A 26,067-nucleotide genomic window follows, 5' to 3' on the forward strand; every position below is an offset into this window, starting at 1 on the left:
CAGTTTGCTCCTGTTCATTGCTGAGTAGTATTCCACTGTGAAGATAAACCACAGTTTATTTATTCATTCTTCTTTGTCTGACTTGGATTAATTATTTTTAATGATTCCATTTTATCTTCTTTATTGGTCTTTCAGTTATAATTCTTTGTTTTGTTATTTTAGTGGTTGCTTTAGGATATTGTGTATATCTTTAACTTATCACAGTCTACCTTCATGTTATACCTCATTATGTATAGTATAAGAACCTTGACAATGGCATGCTTCTACTTCTCCCTTCCTGGTCTTTGTGGTATTGTCATCACACATTTTCCTTTTACGTATTTTATAAGGTAATAACTACATAGCTATTTTTTTTCACACACATACACTGTATTTTATTTTTACAAGAGATAAACTGACACCAAGCATTGTAAATGGTTGACCACAACAAAAGCAACAATGATTGCAATTACTGAACACAAAACACACTCATACTATGTCATAATATTGACATTCAGTCCAGTAATCCTCCATTGTAACAACAGCTCCTTTACTTTGCAGTGAAAATTGGTTTGTATATTTTTTGCCTCTTGAGTCCTTGTGGGATTTTTTTTTTAATTCAAACAGAAAGTCAAAAAATTATAATCATCCTCATCAGTTCACTCAGTCCCATGTCATTAGTTTTTTTTTATCTTGATCTTTCTGAAAATGCTTATTCATTCAGTTCAGCAGTACAGTCAGTTACCAGAAACCTGCATGTCTCAGAGTCTTTTCCATGAATTCCTTGAAGATGAAACCCTTTTATAGGAACATTTTTGCAAAAGCATCCGAGTACACCCAGAACTGTTTGTAAATGACAAAAGACTTTAAAATGACCACGGTTAAAGATTTGATGAAAGTTCATAATAATGCAATTGACAAGGAAATTTAGTTATTTCTGAGATATCCATTTTGCATAGCTATTATTTTTGACAGTCAATTATATTTTTAAACGATTACTAATAAGGAGCAAAATCTTACTATTTACCCATTTCTGCTGTTCTTCAGTCCTTAATGTAGATTCCAGATTTCCATCTGAGATCTTTCTCTTTCTGCTTGAAGGACTTTGAACATTTCTTGTAGTTATGGTCTGCTGGTGATGAATGCTTTCAGCTTTTTTATGTCTGAGAATGCCTATTTGCCTTCATTTTCAAAGGATATTTTTGCTGGGTATAGTCAAGGTTGACAGATGTTATCTTTTAATACTTCAGAGATGTTGATCCACTGTCTTCTCACTTACATTGTTTCTGATTAGAAATCTGCTTTTTTTAAAAACATTTTTATTGGAGTATAATTGCTTTACAATGGTGTGTTAGTTTCTGCTTTATAACAAAGTGAATCACTTATACATATACATTTATCCCCATATCTCTTCCCTCTTGCGTCTCCCTCCCTCCCATCCTCCCTATCCCACCCCTCTAGGTGGTCACAAAGCACTGAGCTGATCTCCCTGTGCTATGCGGCTGCTTCCCACTAGCTGTCTATTTTACATTTGGTAGTGTATATATGTCCATAGATACACTACCACTCTCTCACTTTGTCCCAGCTTACCCTTCCCCCTCCCCGTGTCCTCAAGTCCATTCTCTAGTAGGTCTGCATCTTTATTCCCATCTTGCCCCTAGGTTCTTCGTGACCGTTTTTTTTTAGATTCCATATATGTATTAGCATACGGTATTTGTTTTTCTCTTTCTGACTTACTTCACTCTGTATGACAGACTCTAGGTCCATCCACCTCACTACAAATAACTCAATTTTGTTTCTTTTTATGGCTGAGTAATATTCCATTGTATATATGTGCCACATCTTCTTTATCCATTCATCTGTCGATGGACACTTAAGTTGCTTCCATGTCCTGGCTATTGTAAATAGAGCTGCAATGAACGTTTTGGTACATGACTCTTTTTGAATTATGGTTTTCTCAGGGTATATGCCCAGTAGTGGGATTGCTGGGTCATATGGTAGTTCTATTTTTATTTTTTTAAGGAACCTCCATACTGTTCTCCATAGTGGCTGTATCAATTTACATTCCCACCAACAGTGTATGAGGGTTCCCTTTTCTCCACACCCTCTCCAGCATTTATTGTTTGTAGATTTTTTGATGATGGCCATTCTGACCGGTGTGAGATGATATCGCATTGTAGTTTTGATTTGCCTTTCTCTAATGATTAATGATATTGAGCATCCTTTCATGTGTTTGTTGGCAATCTGTATATCTTCTTTGGAGAAATGTCTATTTAGGTCTTCTGCCCATTTTTGTATTGGGTTGTTTGTTTTTTTGATATTGAGCTGCATAAGCTGCTTAAATTTTAGAGATTAATCCTTTGTCAGTTGCTTCATTTGCAAATATTTTCTCCCGTTCTGAGGGTTGTCTTTTCTTCTTGTTTATGGTTTCCTTTGCTGTGCAAAAGCTTTTAAGTTTCATTAGGTCCCATTTGTTTATTTTTGTTTTTATTTCCATTTCTCTAGGAGGTGGGTCAAAAAGGATCTTGCTGTGATCTATATCATAGAGTGTTTTGCCTATGTTTTCCTCTAAGAGTTTTATAGTGTCTGGCCTTATATTTAGGTCTTTAATCCATTTTGAGTTTATTTTTGTGTGTGGTGTTAAGGAGTGTTCTAATTTCATTCTTTTACATGTAGCTGTCCAGTTTTCCCAGCACCGCTTATTGAAGAGGCTTTCTTTTCTCCATTGTATATTCTTGCCTCCTTTATCAAAGATAAGGTGACCATATGTAATGCTATTAATTTATAAACTGAAACTTTAATAACTTTCCTGGAGATTTTCCCAAAACATATTTGGAAAGTATTTTCCCCAGGATGTACAAGATAATATATTCAGTTTATCAGCTGGTATCTGAGTTTCAAATGGCATCTTTACATTGCTGTTTTGTAGCTTCTCAATATACATACAATGAAGAAGAATGAATCATTGCTTATTGTTCAATTTGGGGATTGGTTAAACTATTTATTAGTATGGTGGTATTATCTTCAGACCAGGCACTTCAGCACCATCTGAAACTTGTTAGAAATAAAACTTCTTGGACTCTACCCCAGACCTACTAAACATGAAACCTTGGGAATAGGGCTTAGCAAATTGTGTTTCAACAAACCCTCCTGATGATTCCGATGCATGCTAAAGTTTGATAACCACTGCTTTAGGAAATAATTAAGAACTTACATTGTGTTTAGTATACATGCCAAGGATTACTCATTATACCATCTGATTTTATGGACATTACTCTGTTGAAACAAACTTCTTCATAGTCCTTTTTATTTTCTTTAGAAATGGTGAGGCTTTAGGCAATAATTTAACTTTTACATATTTAGAGAATTTTTATTGTATATATTTTAAATGCCTCTAGTAGATAGAATAATCAGACCTTGTCTGCATAGCTGTAAAGAAACTTTCCTGCCAAAATTTAAAACATTTTGTTGAATGTATAATTGATAAATTGGGTGAAGCTTGAAGCTAAAAGTTAGTTTAAAACATTAAACTTATATGTACTCATTTTAGCATACCAGTTTAGCAATATTTGATATATTAGTTTATCACTTACTGCTATAGTGATGTGTGAAAAGTAGGTGAGAGAGAGCCTGAATGTAAAAAGATGAAGTTTAATAGGACTCCAAAACTAATTAAAATTGAAGCAGGAATGGGGGAGGAGAAAGTGCTGTATCTTACTAAAATATGTGAAAATGTTAGAGGGGGTTTAGATAACTGCTCAATGTGAATTCATGTGATACAGCCTCCAGAACAGCTGGAATCGTAGATTACATTAACAAAAGATGAATATATGGACTATGAGAAGTGATAGTCTGCTTGGAATCCTGTTTCTTGGCATCATACTTTAAAAGGAATGAAGAAGAACTGGAGTAAGAGTAGAATGAACTCTTAGTCCAGAAGAACTGGGCTAAGAGTAGAATGAACAGAATGATAACAAGACTGAAACTATGACACATAAGGAACACTTGAAGGTACTGAATGCTCGAAGGTACTGGGATATTTAGCTTGCCTCAGAAGGACCCCAAGTGTTAGAAAGGAAAGAATCCTACCTTCCAGCAAAAGTACCTTGGTGTTTATTTTTGCCCCTCCTCTCTAATTTTATTTACTATCTGCTACTTTTTCACCTCTAAAATCAGTAGGTCTGCTGACTTGGGAGCCTTGCAGCCAGAGGAGTCACTAGCTTGTGCCTTGTTGTACACTGATCATGAGAGAAGATTGGGGTGGCTACCTGTTCTGGAAAATGGTGATCAGACCCTTCTCCAGGGTCAGAACTGCTTCTCAGAGTATAAAAGCCAAGATTGCTCTGTTAAGCCTTGATTCAAGAGAACATTTTATGATAGAGAGGTAAAAGAGTCAGATGACCTTACTGACAAGTGAGGAGAAAGGTGGTTATGGTGGTACTCAGCCCTTTAGTGCTGGAAGAAGAGCCTAGTTCCCTTACTCCACTGGCTGGCTATAGCTGAGAGTATCAAAAAGCAATAGTGTCCTTTCTACAACATCCCAAGTCTTTTGTAACAGTCCGTACTCATTTCTTCTTCCCCCCTTGTAAGGGGAAAGAGGCCTGAATTTATAGTGGAAATTTTTGGGTACTTGTCTTACTAGAGCATAAATTTCTTGAAGGAAAATATCTTATTCATCTCTATAATTCCTCCGTTACCTGTTAAAATGCCTTGCTGATATGATACTTTCTATATAAAAGCCTTCTGAACTCTTTTCACCCATCTAGTTATCATAGTACTTCATATATAGCTTAGTTACAGTACTTATGTTGCATTGTAACTTTTTGCTTTTGTTCACCTAACAGATTGTACACCCTTCTAGGATAGAGTGGCAACTGTCTTGTTCATTTTGATATCCCCAGCACCTGTTATAGTATCTGGCACATAATAGGTACTCACTAAACTTGGAAGAAATAAATTATGTAGAACTATGATCACATCAAATACTCAGAGTTTGAGGATAGCTCTAAAATAACCCTCATTTTATGAACGTGTCCTTTTCCCTCTCCTTTGGTCTCTTCATTGTTGATCTTTCTAAAATGATTAGACCCTTTTTATGGCCTGCTTTGCACCTCCAGTGTGATAACTGATTAGCTTCCCCTGTCTATGATCTTGTCCTCTCCTATAATATTAAATCTAAGGATAGATTTTGTAACAAGCCCTATATTTTACCCTACTTTAGGACTGCCCACATCTGTACATTGCCTCTTATGAGAAGCTCAGATATTAATCCACCAACTGAGAAATCACAAAATAGAGGAGTTCACTAGGGCCCTGATCTCTTCTCTTTTTAGCAACAGTGATATGGGAGGAGGTTTTATGAAGCTTGGGAATTTGCTAAGATATATGGGAGCTCTGTCCTAGCTAATCCAGCTGGCCAGCTGTATAGCTGGGAGACATTGACCAGATATGTCTTCCAGCTCAATCTGATGGCAACTTGGAGCATGGATTTGAGGGGAGAAGGAGGGAGGAATCTCCCAGGTTTCTGACTTGGTTGATAAGTGTATGGTGAAGGGCTTTCAAACATAATAGGCAATACAGAGGGGTACAGACTTTGAGGGGGAAGACTCATGCATTTAATTATGGATAGGCTGTGTATTAGGATGTCATGAAATGTGCCCACATGAATACATGTAGTAAACAATTGGATAAAACAATCTGAAAATTAGGAAAAAGGTCAAATTTAAGAGTTTTTAAACCACAAGAATGAGTGGGATTTCCTTGGATATAATGTAGCATTAGAAGTCAATGAAGAGCAGAATCCAGAATTTAAATGAAGAAAGGGAAAGTTATGAAGAGAAGACAAAGAAGGAATGAGAGTAAGAAAAACCAGAAAAGCCCAACCCCCAAGCAACAAAAAACATAAGCGGAAAAATAATTGGAAGAAGAAAGGATGTATCAATAGTGTCAAATATTACAGAGTAAGATAACTTGAAACTGCCCCTTGGATTTGATAATTAAGGAGTCATATAATCTTACTGTGAACAATTTCATTGGAATGTCAGGAGGAGAAGCCTCATTGCAGTGTCGTAAGGTCTAATAGCAAGATGAGGAGCTGGAAACAGCATGTGTAGGAAATTCTCTTAAGTTTAGAAGAGGAAAGATAAGATGATAGTTAAATGCCTATAAAGCCTAGGATGCAGGCCTTCTTCTTAATCCCTTAATGCCTGACCAATCTCCCAAGAGGACAACTTCTCAGACAGCCACACAAGGAACTAGGACTTTTTTAGAAACCTAGGCCATGGCAGATTCAGCAGATACTAGCTTTTCTGCTACTTCACATATGTTATATAATATTTACGAGCATATAAGCCTCCTGTGAGGATATTCCAGATCATGTATGCTGCAAGCTCATATTCTTTCTTTGTTTCCCATCCAAAAAACTATTGCCATAAATTACTGAATGGTAACATCATTATAGGGCTAATCTTAATCTGTCTATAATGTATTTTTCAAAAAAAACTTAATCATATACAAACTTTGTTATTAGTGAAACAAAAAGATCTCTCCCCTTCCCCTTACAACTAATCGTGCTGCATCATTATGCCCTGAGACCATTGTTAATCATCTGAACTGATCAGTAAAGTTGTTAATGCATCCAAAGTCTTAGAGTGAACCAAATGTTTCCCATTCGTTCTGAGTGTTCACTGGCTGGGAATTCATGACCTCTGGGTATTTACTATCCTTATACAGTAGCTTTCAGACTTTTTACTATGAGTACTGGTGGTGGGGGCCTTGACAAGGTTTTCTCTGTATAAGGATTGTCCTCGGTGAATTTGGGAAAAATGTTTTCAGACCAGAAAGCAGAAAAGCTGTCTGCTGACCTGGGTCTCTGACTTTGCCATCACCTTTGTGTAATCGTAACTCACTTCCCACCCAAGCAAGTATACAAGTGGAAGTCCGTAGCCTCCACGTAATTAGGGGCTCTATTCTGACTGTCTACCTCCACTCCCTAATGTTATTGCTGCTCTAGCCGGTACTTGGCAAAACTGTAGAGCTTATAGGAGGATAGATAGAACACAGACTGACCAATGGGTTTTAGCCTCTGGACTCTAACTATTGGCTCCCCCATTTTCTTAGAACTCTTCTTCCTAAAGTCCTTCTAAATGCCAGCTTCTTACCAGGAACACCCTTAGGAATCTCTTAATCTCTCCATCTTTGCTGGGCATTGTCTTAGTAAGCTTCCTTTGTTTCTCTAGAATGCTACGATCTAACTGACTTTAATGAAGAAACTGTACAGATTGGATCAAGCACAAATTTATTCTGCTTTCTTTACCTGGGGCTCTGGGAGCACAGGACTGCAGCCATCTCACTAGTTCAGGAAAATAGCCCTGGGCCTCCAAATCTCAATTTCTGTTACACTGAAAATCCTGTTTTTCTAAAATAATCATGATCCACCTCTACTAATGGTCCCTTTATGCAGCTAAAGTGTCCGATTTCATCCATCTGTACGGGCCATGGATTTTTGCCCTTTTAATCATGTCTTTTACATATATTAAATGCAACATGGCAGTTTCTTCCTCAATTTTCTTTTTATTTATTTATTTTTCAGTACCACAATGTCCTCGATTACCCAAGCCAGAAACCTGGGAGTCACACTTGACTTCTCCCTCTCTGACCCTCACCAAAATCCTCACCTCACTCTGGCTCTTAAATGTCTCAAATGAAAATCCTCTACCTTACATCCTAATTGCCCAGGCAGTCTTCCTCTTTCATTTGGATTACTTTGACAACCTCCTAACTGGTCTTATTGCCTCCACTCTTACTTCTCTTTTATTCTCCAGATCAGAAATGCAAGTTGATAATTTTATTCCTCTGCTTAAAATTCTTCAGTAATCTTTGCCCTTAGGAGAGAATCCAGACTTTTATAACATGTGTCTTATAAGGTCTCTCATAACCTGCCTCATCTTTGTGCCACTTTTTCACTTCACATTCTCTGCCTCAGAACTCTTTCGGTTTTCTGTGCTACCATATTCATCCTCACTTTCATATTTCTGTACTTATAATGCTTTGACTTTCAACTCCTTCTATATTTTGACCAAGTAACTCCTATTCATCCATTCTTTATAATGCAGCTTCAATATTACTTCTTTAGAGGAAAATTTCCTGAATCCCTGAACTAGATTAATTGTCCTTGCTGTGTGCTGCTATAGCACCCTTTACTTTCATATGATAGCACTTAGTACATTTTAATTGTTAAATCTCTAGACTTTAAGCTCTGTGAGGGAAGTAACCCTGCCATCTTGTTCGCTGTTATGAGCTATTCAGAGATGAAATGAAATTTCATGGGAGCGTATGTTTCCCGTCACCAGTGTGTGCATGCGTAGGTTGAATAGCTCCAAGTTGGAAGTGAAATAGAGAACCATTGGAGAGTCTTTCAGTCCTTTCCAGTCAGGGGATTGTTCTTTCCAAATAGTCAAACATACACATATATATAGCTGTTTTGAAAGACCCTGTAAGTCAATGTAAATGAATTTCACCTAATTGAAAATACTGAATATTTAATGACTAACGGCATATCGAGAACCTAAGAGATATTTCTAATTTAGAGTACTATATCTTAAGTTCTTGAAACTAATGTTAAATTTTTTATCTCTTATAGGTGAAATGAATCAGAAGTACAAGGAGCTAAAAAAAAGGGAAGAAAATATGGACGGTAAGTGATAATCTTATAGATGTGAAAATATATTCTCAGTTGTTCATTTATACTGAATCAGAGATCTCATTTTGAGAAGATTTAATGACTAATAATAGAAGTGCAGAAGTGTGGACATTCAAAGCATTTGCCTTGAAGTATTACTAAATATCTAGCATAGTTTAGATGGGTAGAGAATTCTAGAAAGATTTTGTACATGTGTATGTATGTGTATGACTGTATGTTAGGGATAGATTCTAAAGCTAATACGTACATTTATAGTCTGTATAATCTATAGACCACTCATTGATTGTTGAATGTTCTCTTTCACATGCTTCACCTTTAATATCTTTCACCTTTTTTTTAAGCTTTTCATAGTACTTCTCTCATTATTTATTAGCCCTCACCTCTGATTTTGTTTCTTGGTTCTATTACTGACTGAAGCTTTAGTAGCCTTCTATTGTAGCTTCTTATTCACTTTTTTAAAAAATCTGAAAAAAAAATCTGAATTTGACTTTGTAAATAGATCTTCACTTAAACTTATGTTGTACATTCATAAGTTTATCAAAATTGACTATATTAACAATTACTGGTTTCCTTTTTAAATTATTATTTTTTAAAAATCTGACATTTTTATAGGTCTGAGGCCGATTGTTACCTTCATAGAAACATGTCATAAAGCAGTAATTACCAACTCTGGCTTAACGATATCCCAAGATTTCTTTAAAATCTCAGCAAGTACCAAAAATTATCTCAGAATTAATTTGTTGTTTCATGCTAACAGTAAAATTATTTTAAGTTAATTTTTGGAAGATCCATAGAAATATTTTAAGAATGTAAGTAATAGCAAATTATGTACTAATTCTATGTTAGAGAAGAAAAGGGAGGATTTCTTAGAATATTTATTTGTAACAATAAATTACTAAACTTACTTAGTTGAGACTAATTTGGCATTATAAAATACTCAATTTGCAGGTAGTTAGTAATATTTTCCAAAGTAAAGTTAGTGGCTAATTATAGATGTTAATTGTAGGTGTATCAGTGAGATCCTAGTGTAAAAACATAGGATTTATTCTCATCTCCATTTTATCAACTGTTACTTCTGAGCCTGAATTTATAAATTTTTAGTTTATTTATATTAAGGTCATAACAAACTTTAAAAGCCTGAAAGTATGTAGAAATGTTCTTATTGAGTAGTTTAATTACCCTTGGGTTAATAAAAAATTAAACAGTGATAGTTTAAAATTTGCCTTGAATTTCTAAAAAGTACTTTTCACACCTACAAATCAGAGCTTATGTAGTGTTTAGCTATATCAGCAGTAGCATCTCATCATATTTTTCAATTGGCAGCCTTTATTGAGACTTTTGAGGAAACTAAGAACCAGGAACTGGAAAGGAAGGCACAGATAGAAGCCAACATTGTTGCACTCTTGGAGCACTGTAGTCGAGTAAGTACCATGTACCTGTCTTAGTGTCTTCATTATTTTTACTGTGATTACCTTTCTAAATACAACTCAAAAACTGCAGTGGTTCACTATTATGTAAGAGTACAGGATACCTAATGAGTATCTTGATTCCTCAAAAAACATTTATTGAGCAGCTACTATTGTGTGGTACCATAGGAGGAAAAATGCGTGGTCTCTTTTCAATATTCTAAGTGTTTTAAAAATCCAGTCAGTTCCTAAAATAGAATAGTTGAATTTTTTCTACAGTAAAATAAAGCAAATGTAAAAGAAACAATTCTGAATTTTAATTTAACCTCTCCTTATTGAGAAAACCACTTTGAATCTCACTGTATTCTTTTATAAAATATATATATAATGAATGATGTATTTCAAAAAAGAATACCCTTTCAAAACATCCAGTCCTTTAGCAGCATTTTCAAGAGTTTTATTGGAAAGTTAAATCAGTGGAATTTTTTCCACTTTTATGTCTCTGCAAATACAGAATATAAATCGTATGAAACAGATATCCTCTATCACCAATCAAGAGCTGAAGATGATGCAGGATGATCTCAATTTTAAATCTACTGAAATGCAGAAATCACAAAGTACGGCTAGGAATCTGACTTCAGGTGAGGAAACAACCTAGATTTTAATATCCTTTTTTTCTGTAACAAACTGGAACTTTTAAAATCTAATGTTATTCTCTTTGATTTTTTTTGAAAGACTGAGGATATAATTTATGACTGCCTATTGCTGCAGTCATTCATAGGCTCAGAATTTTTTGTGACTTTTCATATCAACTTAATAGTAATTCATTGGAATATTCTCACTCATTTAACATTTATTGAGTATTTGCTTTATGCCTTTGCTGTAACTTGAGTATACAGGGATTAAAAAAAAAAAATCCAGTCTGTTTCCTCAAGAAACTTGCAATCTGGTGGAATGCCAAACAAACAATTGAAGTGTAATGAAACAGTGTTAAGATAGAAGGATAAGGAGCAATGGACGTGCACAGGGCTCATATCCACTGTGGTCTTGGGTAGTTAGGAGAGAGGTATCCTAGAGGTGGTAATGTTTTAATTATAGTTTCAGCCATTATGACTAACATGAGACTAGAGTAGCATTTTCCAAAAGAAATGTAATGCCAGCCACATATATATTTTGAATTGCCTAGTAGCCACATTAAAAAAGTAAAAAGAGACAGGTGAATTTTAATAATATATTATATTTAACCCAGTGTATTCAAAATATTATCATTTCAACATGTAGTCAATATAAAATGATCAATGAGATTTTACAGATACAGCCCATCTCAATTTGGACTGGACACATTCCAGTGCTCAAAAGTCATATGTGGCTAGTGGCTGCCATTTGGATAGTGCAGGTAGAGATTAGAAACAAATATAATTGAGCTTAAAGAGCCTAGGATAAAGTCAAGTCAAAATTTGTATAGTATCTTTGGTTTTCTGAAGTGGTGGATTCTAACTATGATGGTGTATGGTGACTTTGAATTAGCTATGTTTTATTTATCTACTGGAAATTACTCTGGCAGTTGTGAGATCATGGAGAAGGAAGACGCCATTTGCTAACTTAAAAATGTTTAAAGATTCCCAAAATGGAATAGTTTCCATAATATCCCTTTATCTGGAATCCCCAAATCTAAAAAAGCTCTTTACAGCAAAACCTAACCTGACCTGAACTGACATGAGGCTTTTTAATTATCCTACCTAGTGTGACTGTTCATACTTTTTGCTGCAGAAGTATATTTATCTACTTGATGTCGGGTGCTGCCTCAGACCCTGTCATGGGAGTTATATAATAATCAGTATATATACTATATTACTTTTCTAAAATTCAAAGAATTCTGCATTCTAAAACACAACTGCCTAGGAGTTTTATATAAAGGATTGTGAATCCACAAATGCATATTGAACGCTGTTAACATGCAGTTGAATTTAAATTGATGATATAGGTGGAAAATTGTCATTCTGTACATTTATTTTATCTGCCCAGATTTGCTTAAAGTTTGTTTGCCATAGTTTTATTTGTATATCTGAATTATATTCCACGTAAGTGGAGTAGGTGCATTCTAAATTTGATTTATACCTACTGTTGGTTTAATTATGAGTATTTTTTTAATTGTGATAAAAAACACACGAAATTTACCATCCTAACTATCTGTAAGTGTACAGTATAGTAGTGTTAACTATCTACACATTGTTAATGCAACAGATCTCTAGAACATATTCATCTTGCAGAACTGAAACTTATACCATTGAACAGCAGCTCCCCATTTCCTCCTCTTGAGCTCCTGCTAGCCACACTCTACTTTATATTTCTAAAAGTTTGACTATTTTAGATACCTCATATAAGTGGGATCAGGCAATATTTGCCTTTTTGTGACCAGTTTAGTTCACATCGTAATGTCCTCAAGGTTCATCTGTGTTGTGACACGTGACAGGATTTATTTTTAAGGCTGAATAATATTCTGTAGTATGTACATACCACATTTTCATTATTCATTCATTCGTTGGTGGACATTTAGGTTATTTCCACCTCTAGGCTATTGTGAAATCCTGCTGCAGTGAACATAAGTGTGCAAATATCTCTTCAAGATCCCATTTTCAATTATTTTGGATGTATACAACTATGAGTGTTTTTACATCTTTATTTTCTTTTTTCTATAAGCTGAAGAATTTTATGTTTAATTATTTCATCTAAGAAACTTCTGTTTTGTGTTTTAGACCATAGTTTTAAATTTTTCATTTTCTAAAGTCAATACTAATTCAACAAGTTTTTGCCTCCTTTAAGCTACCTTTGTATAATGGCTGTCGAGAAACATACATTTTTTAAAAGGGTAAATATCAATACCGGGAAATGAATTCAATAATCAGGACTTTGTATTCCTTTCATACTTTTATACTTTGTGTTTACATTTCTTTTAAAAACCTAGTCTTCTCCAGAGATGTAGAATTAAAAAAGAATGAGAACTGGCTTCAATGGAGATAAAAATCTGGTTTGTTACTATGATAAGGATTTTACTGAAAGTTTCCCTTTTAAAGTTTGAATTATCTGACCCCTACAATTAATTTCATTTAGTCAGTTATTTTTAAGTGTTAATTTAAGCCAAGCATATAAATTGTTTTTCTTCTCTTAATACCATCCCCCACAAGAAACTTTTTCTATCTGGAAATCACCATAAGAGGTTTATAATATTCTGGTTCATCTTTCAGAGATAATGAATTTTACATTCCCCTTTTGTGAACTGCCTCCCTTTGACCCTTGAAGTTAAAATTGGAACTCACCTGATTTTTTTAGTGTACTCTGTGCTTCTTAATGGAGCAATATCACTCCCAAGGGGGCAAAATTACTTCTTGGGGGGAGGGTAAAAAAATTTTATATACTAACTATAAAGGTGTGTGGCCCTCCAAAAGGTCACTGTACATAAACAGATAAACATCTGTAATATAAAAAATTCATGGGAGGTGACTGTGAAAACAATAGTCTACAAAAGGCTCCTTAGGGGGACAGTAATGAAAAAAAAAAGGTTAAGATACACTGATAAACTGCATGAGTAAAGAGACAAGGAACCTGTCAGCAATAGTTTTTATTTATATTTTTGGAAAGGAAGCTCCAGGGAATAAACAAATGCGCTGATGGCAGAATATTTCAGGAACATTTCCCCAGGTCAAAGTGGTTCCTTCTGAGTTTTGCTACTATGTACACACTACTTGGTAAACTTTGCAACTTCATAGCATATCAGAAGGAACTAGTCTGCATCCTCTTCCTGTCTCTTCTCTTGGAGAAGCTTTTAGCTTTTCATGGGGTCCTGCGGTTGAAGGAAGATAAACTTTACCCTGTACCAACCAACCGTTTTCTCCCTTTCTCTAGAAAAAGCAGTATATATAGTTTAAAAATGTATTTCCCTAATATATCTTTAAATTAAACTTGTAGTTAGATTTATATAACTTTTCACCGAACAGCCAAAATATACAAAGTAAGTACATTTCCTATTTAGAGCATTGAAACACCATAAGCTTCAGTGACTTTGATTCAGCACTTTGATTCTCAACTTAACTATTTCCAACCCTAGTAGAAATATTAATCCAATAAAACAAAACCCTCAACATTTCAGTCCGTATATTGGTATATCTTTTAAAATAACATATAGTCAATGTGGTTGAGTCTTAAGACTCTTTAAAGAGACAGAAGGAAATGTTCACATTTAATTATACCAACTTAGGACAAATTTGGTTGGTAACAACCTCCTTTCTTAAATCAATGTCTTTTGAAGCTTTTTTTTTTTACTATTTGGTATTTTATACTCTATGTGATTTTTGTTATATTCATAAGTAGAGAGTTGCTCGATTCTTGAACATGACATTTTTATTATAATGTCACCTTCCAGGTATATTTTAATCTTTCTGATTTCATAGGTAGAAGAGGAAGGTTTAATAATTAGCAGCTTTGTATTGATTTTTCCATTAGAGAATCTTTATAGGTAATAAAACTTAAATTTATTAAGTCCAAGTAAATTTTGCTAAATCTTACATGAAGAAACCAACTTACTTAGTCATTGCCTGCCCTGTATAAGAGAGACATCCTGGTAAGAAGGAGTGCCAAAAATCTATGTATAAACTCTAACCAAATCCTAATCTGACTACTGAAATGTGTATGCATTGAGTAGGCTTTATGGGACCTAGGAAAAAGCAGCAGCTAGAAGTTGAAAGAACTGAGTACAGAGATTTAAGATGCTACCCACTCCAAAGGAGAAAAGTTTAGAGATTTATTTAGTTCGGCAAAGTTAATTGCTTATTTATAATATATATCAGCACTTTTCAAAGGAGCAGAATGCAAAGTCTCTACAACATGTTATTTAAAATATCCATTATAAAAATTTACACTTAGTAAATTTACTAAATTTACATTTAGTAAAAATGAAGAAAGAAGAAAATGTGAGTCAAGGGAAATCACTACACACTGAACCTGAGATAATCCAGATGTTGAAATGAAAAGAAAAAGGACTTTAAAAGTTTATAAACATATTTAAGGGCTTGAGGGAAAATAAAAGCATAAAAAATGAACAGATTGGAGAATCCCACAGAGAAATGGAAATTACAAAAAAGAACCAGGTGAAAATTCTAGAGTTGAAAATATAACTAAAATGAAAAATTCACTGACCTGAATAGAAGATTGAAGACAGCAGAAAAAAAGAATCAGTGAACTTAAAGATAAATAAATAGAAATTATCTAATCTGAAGAAGAAAAAAGAATGAACAGAGCCTAAATGACCTGTGGGACAGTTTCAAGCAGTCTAATTTACATGTAATTGGAGTCCTAGAAGGAGAGGAGGGACAGAGAATGGGGGAGAAAAGATAGTTGAAATAATGGCTGAAATTTTTCTGAAAATTTAATGAAAAACTTAATTGTACAGATCTAAGAAGCTCTTTGAACCCCAAACAGGGTTAATGTAAAAATTCCTTACCTAAGCACATCATCATCGGACTGCTGAAATGCAGCAATAAAGAAAGAACAATAAAAGGAGCCAGAGAAAAATAATATGTATACACAGGGTACAATATATCCCACTATGAGATTAAATTTTATCATAAAAATCATTGTGAAGTTTGTATTTTACTCTGAAATATGTTACTTTAATATAAAAATCTACCCCTAAATCTAAGTAATTTAAGGAAGATGTTCATATTTGGCTTTTGACACTCTGAAATACCACTATTTTTTTGAGGGTATTCATATTCCTACTTTAAACTAGAGGAAAAGTGAAGGTAAAATGTTCTAAGATGACAATGCATCACTGTATGCCTCTACAAATAAGTAACTACAGGATGTATTGGGTTATTCCCATGCCTATCCCTGGGAACACAGAAGAGAAGAAACTGGCCAAGGCAGGTTTGAATCCAGATTTCTTCATCTAAATATACAGGATATATATTTCAATTCCATTTTAGTATCTGTTTTTGAGTTAGCTGAAATCAGATTTTATTTTGGTATCTATAAGGAAGGCAGAACAAAGGATGGGGCCTGGGGAAAGAAGCCTGAAGTAGCAAAATTGACCAAGTGTTACTGTTCCTCTTCCCACAACTCACTGTTGCTCATTGAGGCATCTTTGGATCGTAAAGTAACATTTGCTATTGTAAAATATGAACCTTTCATAAACGTGATAACAATATCACTCAGCACCAAAGCTTGACTGGCTGTTGACCTTGGGCAGTAATTACCTTTCTAAGCTTTAGTTTCCTCATATAATAAAATTTACCCTTGCCCAGGGCTATTAGGGAAAGTAAATCAGATAATATATAAAGCCAGGCACATTCCAGGTTCTCAGTAATGTTGGTTTCCTCTTAAACCTTTCTTTCTCTTTAAAAAAGAGACCTTTAAAGCCAGCATCACAAAGTTAAGAAGTCTCTGAAATAGAGAAGGTAGGTATTATATAATCCTACCAGAATGGAATATTTTTAAAAATACTGTTTTCTGATTATAAATGGAATTCATATTCATTATAGAGGATTTAGGAGATGTAAGCAAGCATAAATAAAAACTAAAAATACAATCCCACTATCAAAAGTTTATTACTATTAAAATTTTGGTATCTTTTTAGTCTTTTTTCCGTATTTTATCACATCTTGGAAAAAAATAAAAAGCCTTTTCCGAGTATTCTCTGCCCAGCTATTATCCCTCTCTTTCAAAGGTTTCACAGTCAAATTTCTTAAAACCTTCCTCTCACTCTTGATTCCATTTCTTTCTGTGAAATCTGTTCTCAGAAGATACATCCAGGTTCTCCTGGTCAGTAAATTCAACACATATTTTGCCATCTTTTTCTTTTAATCTCTAAGTAATATTCTGTACTACAAACCACTTCTTTATTCTTGAAATATCTTTTCCCCATGACTTCTGATTTTTCTCTTATTTCTTTGGTCATTTCTTATTCTATATGGATCCTTCATGTTAATTTATTCTTTAAAAATTTGGTATTCTTATAGGTGCAGTCATGAATCCTTTTCTGTTGATGATTTGAACCACTCCCATTGTTTCAGGTGCCATCTCTATGCTGGTGGTTTCAGAATCTGTATCTTCAGAGCTCACATTTTTCCCTCTGGGCTTTAGACCCATATTTCTATATATGGACATCTTTACTTATCTCTGTTTGGATGTTTCTGAGGTATCTCAAACTCAACAAATCCTAAATCGACTTCAGTGTATCATAAATCCCTCCAACAGACAAAAATTTATATGTCCCTCTGCTTACCCTCCCATACGCTCATTTATTCAAGTTGGAAACGGGATTCCGCATTTTCTCTCGCTCAACTACTGTATCCGGTTGATTGCCTGTTTTGTTAATCCTAAATGCCTAATCTTTTTTGAGTCCCTCCAGATCTCTCCTGCACTGTTTCTTCATTTATTTTTATCTGACATAACTGTATATTTTATATATATAGTCTTTTTCCACTGGAATATAAGTTCTTTGTTTGTTGCTATATTCCCCATGCCTTTCTATTTGCCTGGCACATAGAAAGCATTTATTTAATAAATACTGGGTTTTTTTTAAAGATTTTTTTTGATGTGGACCATTTTTAAAGTCTTTATTGAATTTGTTACAATATTGCTTCTGTTTTATGTTTTGGTTTTTTGGCCGTGATGCATGTGGGATCTTAGCTCCATTACCAGGGATCTAACCTGCACCCCCTGCACTGGAAGGTGAAGTCTTAACCACTGGACTGCCAGGGAAGTCCCTAAATATTGTTTAATGAAAAAAAAATCCCCACCAGTCTAAGATTTCTTGCCTAGATCACCGAATCAACACTTAACTGGTCTTCCTGCACATAGTTATGCTATTTCGATTAATTGTCCACATGGCAACTAGAGAGAACTTTCTAAAATTTAATTATGTTACTCTCTGATTTGAAACTCATTGATGACTTGCCACAGCCCTTAGCATAAAGTCCCAACTCCCTGTCTTGACTTAAGCCCTTTATGAACTGAAATCCTTCAATTTTTCAGTTTTCTCTCCTACCACCATCCACTTTGAACTTTGGGTTCTAGTCATACTTCTCTTATTTGTGCAAAGGTACCATGCTTTCTTACCTCTAGACTTTTAGACTTTACCTCATGCTTTCTTACCTCTAGACATTTTTGCACATGTTGATTATTTTCTCTGGAACACTCACTTTTTCCTTTGTGTGGTTGATTCCTAATCCTTAATGCCTTAGTTAAAAGGCGTGTCTTCAGAGAATTCTTTTGACCAATGCCACATGTTCTGTGGTACCCTGTATTACTCTTTTCATAGTAGTTATCCAGTTTACTGTAAGTGCTTATTTAATTTCCTAATTTAACCTCTAGAATATAGCTCCTCGAGTGAAAACAATGATGTCTCTGTTGATTTCCATTATATCCTCAGCACCTGGCACATAGTAGATGCTCAATACTTTTGAAAGAAAGAATCGCGCACACACATACACACACACATGGGCAATTTTCATTATTTATGGAGTCTGTATTTGTAAACTTGCTCTCTCACTGAAATTAATTTGTAACCCCAAATTCATATTTGCAGCACTTTCATGGTCATTTGTGAACACACGCAGAGGTGAAAAATTGGAATTCAAATTTGAAAAATTTGAATGCTCGAGTTCCCAGTGGAGGTTGATTAAGGCAGCACTATGCCTTCCTGCATTAGTTCTCATACTATAAACAAGTATCCTTTTCATGGTATATTATTTAATGTCACTTTTTTTTTTTTAACCACACTTTTGTGTGTTTTTGCTAGTGCTTTTGCTATTCAAAATGGCTCCCAAGTATAGTGCTGAAGTGTTGGCTAGTGTTCCTAAGCGCAAGGCTGTGATGTGCCTTACAGAGAAAATATGTCAGTTATATAAGCTTCACTGAGGCATAAGTTGGCCTTGAGTTCAATGTTAACAAATCAATAATATATATTAAATAACATATTTAAAGAGAAACATACATAAAACAAGGTTATGTATTAGTTTGATGATAAAAGTATCATCAAAGTTGATAAAAGTATCGTAACCAGAGACTCACAGAAACCTAATCCTGTATTTCCCATAGGAGTTCAGTATTTGCTAACTCAGTGTTTACAATGACTTTTCGGAATATAACTACCACAAATAATGAGAACTGACTATATATGTACTTAAAAAATTTTGCTCATAACGTTTCATAACTTGCTTTTTTCTCCACATAACTGTGTGTATATGTCATGCACATATTAAAAATGATGAATCTTTATCTCATATATTATTAAGTAAGAAAAAGAACTATGTGTGTTCTTACATGTTTGTATGAGAATGGAGACAAATGTGATTAATATACATCGGTTTATGTTGGTTACCTGGGGGGTAAGTAATTTTTTAAAAATTTATCTTTGTATTGTCTCACTAGTTGCAGTGAATGCATGTTTCTTGTGCAGATACTCTTGTAAAAAAATGCATGATTTTTAATGATTGCATTTCCTTTTGTGTAAGGAATAAAATTTCGACTAATTATGGCCTTGAATCTTCCTGCGTTTCAGATAGTCAGCGTCTACAGTTGGATCTACAAAAAATGGAGCTACTGGAAAGTAAAATGACTGAGGAACAACAGTCTCTAAAAAGCAAAATTAAGCAAATGATAACTGATCTGGAAACATATAATGATTTGCCAGCTTTAAAATCATCAGGTGAAGAAAAGAAAAAGGTAAATGGTAACAGTTCTATGAAATTGTCATTCAAGTTGGTTTTTTCTTGATTAAATTTAATAATATATGTATTTTTAAAAATTTATTATTTTCAATTGACTATTTGATATATAATCTAAGAAAAAATAAAGAAGTTTACATATATAGTAGGAATTTAGAGTGATTTAAGTTTCAAAACAAAAGACAAACATTGAAAAGCAAGTAATAGTGTACTTCAAATATAAACTTTGTTAAATGCAAATTTGATAACGATATTTCTGTACTTAAGACTTCTCAGTGGCTTTTCATTGCCATTTACATTAATTTAAAGTAAATCTGGGACTTCCCTGGTGGTGCAGTGGTTAAGAATCCACCTGCCAATACAGGGGACACAGGTTTGAGCCCTGATCAGTGAAGATCCCACATGCCGCAGAGCAGCTAAGCCCGTGCGCCACAACTACTGAGCCTGTGCTCTGGAGCCCGCAAGCCACCACTACTGAAGCCCGCACGCCTAGAGCCCGTGGTCTGCAACAAGAGAAGCCACCGCAAAGAGAAGGCCGTGCATCGCAACAAAGAGTAGCCCCCGCTCTCTGCAACTAGAGAAAGCCCGCGCGCAGCAAGGACGACCCAATGCAGCCAAAAATAAATAAATTAAATAAATAAATTTACAAAAAAATTTTAAAATAAAGTAAATCTGGTGGAGTACAAACACATATGACAGCCCTAATAAGTTATTATTAATATAGTTAATATTAATTTAGCTTATTATCATTAAAAGGATATTTTTACAAACAGCTTTTAGAGTAATTATAGCCTTGGTAGAATTTTATCAGAATATTATTGAAATTGTTTAAGTCAAATGCTGTTTATATTGTTCTACTAGGTATCTGCTAAAGCCTGTTACTTACTTCTGTTTGGATCTATCTAGAAATTGCATCAGGAGAGAACAGTATTATCAACCCGCAGAAATGCCTTTAAAAAACTAATTCAGAAACTAAACACAGAATATGAGACACTAAAAACACAATTGCAAGAAAACGAGACACATTCTCAGGTAAAAAGAAAAAAATAAGACTGAAATTCATTCTGTTTTTAGGCTATCTGGCCTGTTCTCTTGATCTATATTTTCACTCCCAAAGCAATCCATTCCCTTTTTTTTTTTCACCTGCTTTATTTACCGTCCAGATTTTCTGGCTTTGAAGATAACTAGATTCTGTATAGTCTCCACTCAGAATGAATTTACTCCTGCTTTCCTGACTTCTGTAAACTTATATCGAAGGCCAACTCTATGCTAGGCACTGTTCTGGGCACAGCCCTTATGGTAATGGCTTTTAAAAATTTCAAAAGTAAAGTTTTTAATGCAGAAACTTTGCTAATACATAAATGCTGCAGATAACAAAAATGAGCCGTAATGACTAATATCCCACCACCCAGGAGATGATTCTGTGTATATGAAGACAGATATTTCTAGTCTATATTTCTATGTTATGTGTACACTTAGTTTATACATGTACATACGTACACATTTATTTCTGTATATTTATAGAAATGGAACCATATTGTACCTATTATTTGGAAACTTGTTTTTCATTATTAACTATACATCATAAATACTTTCCCTTGTCAGTAGATTTTGTAAAAATATGATTCTATATAATATTTGACTATATGGATATAGCATAATTTACTGAGTCAATTCCAAATTGTTGGACATTTAGGTTATTTCTTGTTTTCAAACTATTCAAATAATGCTATAAAGAGCAGTAATGTTCTTGAATTTCTTTATTTACATCTCTGATTATTACACAGGATGCATAGACAAGCCCCCTTTTCATATCACTCATCCTGTTGATAATTACCTGAACAAGGTCTAAGGTCTTCTGCATTGAGAGCTCTTTCTAAGGGCAGAAATGATGTCTCTTTCCCTCACTTTCTTCCCAGCACTGTGCTAGTGGTTGGCACATAATAGGTGTTCAATAAGTATTTGTTGGAGGATTAAATGAAGCATGCGTGTCATATACAAAATCAGTAATTGTGGTCTGATAAAGGTTGGTCATTCTCACATCTAATTATCTACATTAGCAATTTGCAACTATGATTTATTAATGCTAAATGCGTTAAATTTTTTCTTCCTTCGTGTAGTAATATGATGATGATGATAGACAACCATCATTAACATTTTGGTATAATATCCTTGTAAATTTTTTTTCCTTTGCAGTTATACACCCTTAATTATATTGATTTTTACAAATAATGAAATCATTCTATGCATATGCTCTTTAAGCAATTGTTTTCTTAAGTGTTTTCAAGCGCTTTTTTTGATGATATTTTTATGGCATCAGCTATTTCATTGCGTGGATGTACCATTTAAAAAAAAGACAAACCTTATATTCTTCTTGAAAGGGGTGGACTCTCATCAGAGTTTGCCACAACTACTAAAAACTTAGAAGTCACTAATTTACATATTTCAAATTTATTCGTCAGTTACTCTGTCTCTACTTTGTAATATACAGGCCTGGATATCGACTTGTGAATAGCAAAATTATCCTAGTCTGTTTAGAGTGGGAATGGATACTGGAGAAGAAACATAAGAAAAAGTTTATGAGGCCATTGTCTTATGTTTCATAGGAAAAAATACTGATATTTCATATGGATTTTTGACCCTCCTCTTCCACTGAATGGATGATTTAAAGAGGAAAACATTTGACAAACACAATTTCTTAGAGCCAGTCAGTGGCTACCTCATTTATTCCCACATTAAGTACTAATCTTATTCGTAACCCCACGTACAGGAATTTGTAACATAAACCACAACTTACAATGCTTCTCTGTATTATTTGTTGCCTTTTGTGAATCCCAACTGTTTGAATCACATCCTGGTCTCCCTATCTTTTGCAGTTATTTACTCAAAAACTGGCTTTTGAGATCTGTAATTTATACAATAGACCTTTTTTTTTTGAGTGGTTATTGATTTGAAATCATTTAAACACATTTATATTGGAACAAACTGTAAAACTCCTAGAAATCATAGGGGAAAAGCTCCTTGACATTAGTCTTGGCAACAAGTTTTTTATTATAACACGAAAAGCACAAACGACAGAGGCAGAAATAAATAAGTGGGTCCACATCAAACTAAAAAGTTTCTACACAGCAAATGAAACAACAAAATGAAAAAGCAGGATAAGAGTAAATATTTGCAAGTTATATGTCTCATAAGGGGTTAATATCCAAAACATATAAAGAACTCATAACAGACTTGTAAAATAAGTTGTAGGGAGAAAAAGACAGATGTGTGCTTCATAACATCCTTGGAGCTTTAAAGGCAAGTAACTGAAATAGATGTATAATATAGAAGGAATTTGACCATCTGACACAGTGTTGCTTTTATATCATTATTCATGTAGCACTTAAGGGGTCTGCTGCATTATAAGGCCACCCCTTTGTATGAAACAAAGAGGAAAAATTTGGTACTTGACTTTGCAAAAGGTTATTAGAGATTTATTGTCAAAAAGTGCTGACTGCTTCCTTAAGTCCATCTTAACTTCAAGGTTCTATCAGGGGAAGCTAGATCTGATTTAGTAGCATTAAGTCACAGCACATACAGTTCATATAATTAATTAGTTATGATTCATCCTAATATCTAGATTTATCTCTTTGGAGGAAACAATGGGATGGATGCTACATTAAGACTGAACTTATGCCCTGAAAATAATTTTAACATGAGATTAGAAAGAAATATTAATAATGCTGTTTCAATTATCAGATTTTTTAAAATGATTATTACTTCTTGGAAATGTCCAGGCAGAACATTATTTTAATGTTTCATTTTTCAGACTGTCCTTTGTTTAGGAAAAAAACTATGTGCATCTTAAAAAAGAAAGACCATAACCCAGAGTTACAAGGTTAATTAAATCAGAAAAACAATTTAATTCTATAACAGTAAAATTGTCTTTGGAGGAAGCAACCATCAATATAATATCCACATTAGCTTCCTGTTGATGCAGAAATTATTGTAACAGTGCCAGCTTTTTACCAGCCCTCTTATAATCTTCACACTGCAGCTCAGCTCTTATCACAGCCTGTGGAATTAGACAGGAAATTTAGCCCTGGAAATAAGGAAGTTTCTCCTATATAGCTGAACCTTTGCAGTATTAGAATATATAGTACTTTTGTGACATTAGACCTTCAGGTTTCAAGGAGAGATTCCTATCATGTCCCATTCTTCTGTTTTAAGTTCTTTTAGGAAAGGGAAAAATCATAAATTGTCTTTCAGTTGGTATGTTCATTGGTATAATAAATAATTTCCAATTAAAGTAAACAGAGTAAACCTGTTGTCAAATTCAGCATTGTATTTATTATTGTATTACTGTTATTTAATTTTTTTAAATTCCTTTTTTGTCTATCATGGCTTTATCTCAATAAAATGCAGGGAGTTGAAAAGATTTAAAATTGGGGGTGTTTTTTTTCTTATCATCTCAAAGGGGTGTATAATTGTTTTGAATATGGGCACTGGTTAACATTTTTCTTTTGTGTTTTTAGCTTACAAATTTGGAGAGGAAGTGGCAACACCATGAGCAAAATAATTTTGTGATGAAAGAATGTATCCTTTAAAAAACTGCGAATGAGCTTGACTGAGTGATTTTTTTAGGAATTTCTTTAAAGACTGAAATGAAATTCAGTTCAACATCAAATACCTAATATGTACAAAACACTGGCTAAACTATGTGGGAAATAAATGAATAAGACTTAGTTTCCATTCTATGATTTTGTGTGTGTGTGTGTGTGTGTGTGTGTGTGTGTGTGTGTGTGTATACACCAAACTAATAGAAAGCAGACTGTACAAAGCCATAGTGCAGCATAGTGATTAAGTGTACAGGTTTTAGAGTCAGGAGATCTAATTTTAAATATTGACTCTACTACTTATAGGTTATGGACTTTGGACAGTTTACTTAATTGTTTAAACCTCAATTTTATCATCTCAAATACAGTTAATACTTCCTTCTCATAGAGTTGTTGGGAGAATTACATATAACCATATATATGTATATGTATGTATGCATGTACGTATGTATGTATAGTCATTTGTTGTTACTTATAATGCTGTACCTTGGATATCTGGGCAGCAAAGGGAGAGATAAACCAAGTAGTATCATGAGAAATTTGACCTTCGAACTCATCTGTGTTTCAGCCAATTCAGCTTCATCTACCAAGATAAGTACTTATGTCCCATCTTATTTCTATCAAGATAGTTCTTATATTCAGTCTTCTTGCTTGTCTTTTTTATGGACATAGAAGGAAGCAGCTGCTGAGGACAAGTATTGTGGAGTTGTAAGAAACATTTCCCCAAAGGTTGTTTCCTAGTCCCCTTTTGACCTATTTACGGACATCTCTGCTTAGAGAACTAGATCCTGACTCACTGGTTGCATAGATTCTCCTCTAGGACACTACTGAACATCAGCTCAGGGCAGCATGGACCCCAGCTTACCTCCAGATGAGATGCTTTAAGGGCTTTATTCCCAGGGGGTGTGCAACTTATTTTAAAAGCAGAAGATTCCCATTCACAGTATGATAAAGTCCAGAATTCTGGTTTTGTGCAACATAAAGTAGGTGATTTTGAAACAGAGTGAAGTCTAGAGACCTGCCTGAAATCCTGTGTAGTACTTTAAAGGACAATTCTTCTGAACATTGAGTTGTTCTGTGGCCAGATTAAGATTGAGATGAATGAAATGTTAAGTCTAAAAAAGATTTTATACCATAGGTGAACTTTTTTGAAACAAGTTTTGCCTGGCCTTTTAGGTTTCAATTGATGCTTAATCTGTTTTTTTTAATAACTATTCTAATTGTGCTTTTTTGTGCCATCTTCAGTTTTCAATAAGAAAAATACTAGTACAATTTGGGTCCTTTCTGGGTCACAAAATTAGATTAATATTTGTTTTGATACTGTTTCCCCTTAACTCATGTAATTAGTCATAGCAACCAAGAGTCAAGAGAGTGATTACCGGCCAATTATGAAGAATGTGACCAAGCAGATTGCAGAGTATAATAAAACCATCATGGATGCTCTACATAGCATGAGCAGAAACTGAGTCTGAACCAACTACAAGTCTCTATAGAAATATCCTTTTGCTGCTAAACTTCATACATGCCGGCTGAAAAATAATAGCTTACCCTTGAATAGTTTTACCTAAAATTTTTGAATGTTACAATTTTTGTGGCCTCTTTGAAGTGTGAAATTTTAAATAGTATAATAGTTAAATAAATAGTTTACTTATAAAAAA

General features: G+C 34.1%; 1 protein-coding gene across 4 annotated transcripts in view; it reads left to right on the forward strand.

The window, feature by feature from the left end:
• The window catches only part of IFT74 (intraflagellar transport 74), a 78,269-nt gene extending 52,202 nt beyond the window's left edge, over window positions 1–26,067 (forward strand). For 3 of the 4 annotated variants that reach the window (XM_067744545.1, XM_067744546.1, XM_067744549.1), the window contains 7 exons: window positions 8,621–8,674; window positions 10,004–10,101; window positions 10,601–10,727; window positions 19,646–19,809; window positions 20,718–20,843; window positions 24,329–24,389; window positions 25,757–26,067. In XM_067744545.1, the coding sequence (XP_067600646.1) occupies window positions 8,621–8,674; window positions 10,004–10,101; window positions 10,601–10,727; window positions 19,646–19,809; window positions 20,718–20,843; window positions 24,329–24,389; window positions 25,757–25,875 (749 nt within the window). In that variant the 3' untranslated portion in view covers window positions 25,876–26,067. The remainder of the gene's footprint in view (window positions 1–8,620; window positions 8,675–10,003; window positions 10,102–10,600; window positions 10,728–19,645; window positions 19,810–20,717; window positions 20,844–24,328; window positions 24,390–25,756) is intronic. The other variant, XM_067744547.1, reaches the window with a different exon arrangement.

Source organism: Pseudorca crassidens, chromosome 7 (assembly GCF_039906515.1).
Source record: "Pseudorca crassidens isolate mPseCra1 chromosome 7, mPseCra1.hap1, whole genome shotgun sequence".
In the NCBI taxonomy this organism is placed as follows: Eukaryota; Metazoa; Chordata; class Mammalia; order Artiodactyla; family Delphinidae; genus Pseudorca; species Pseudorca crassidens.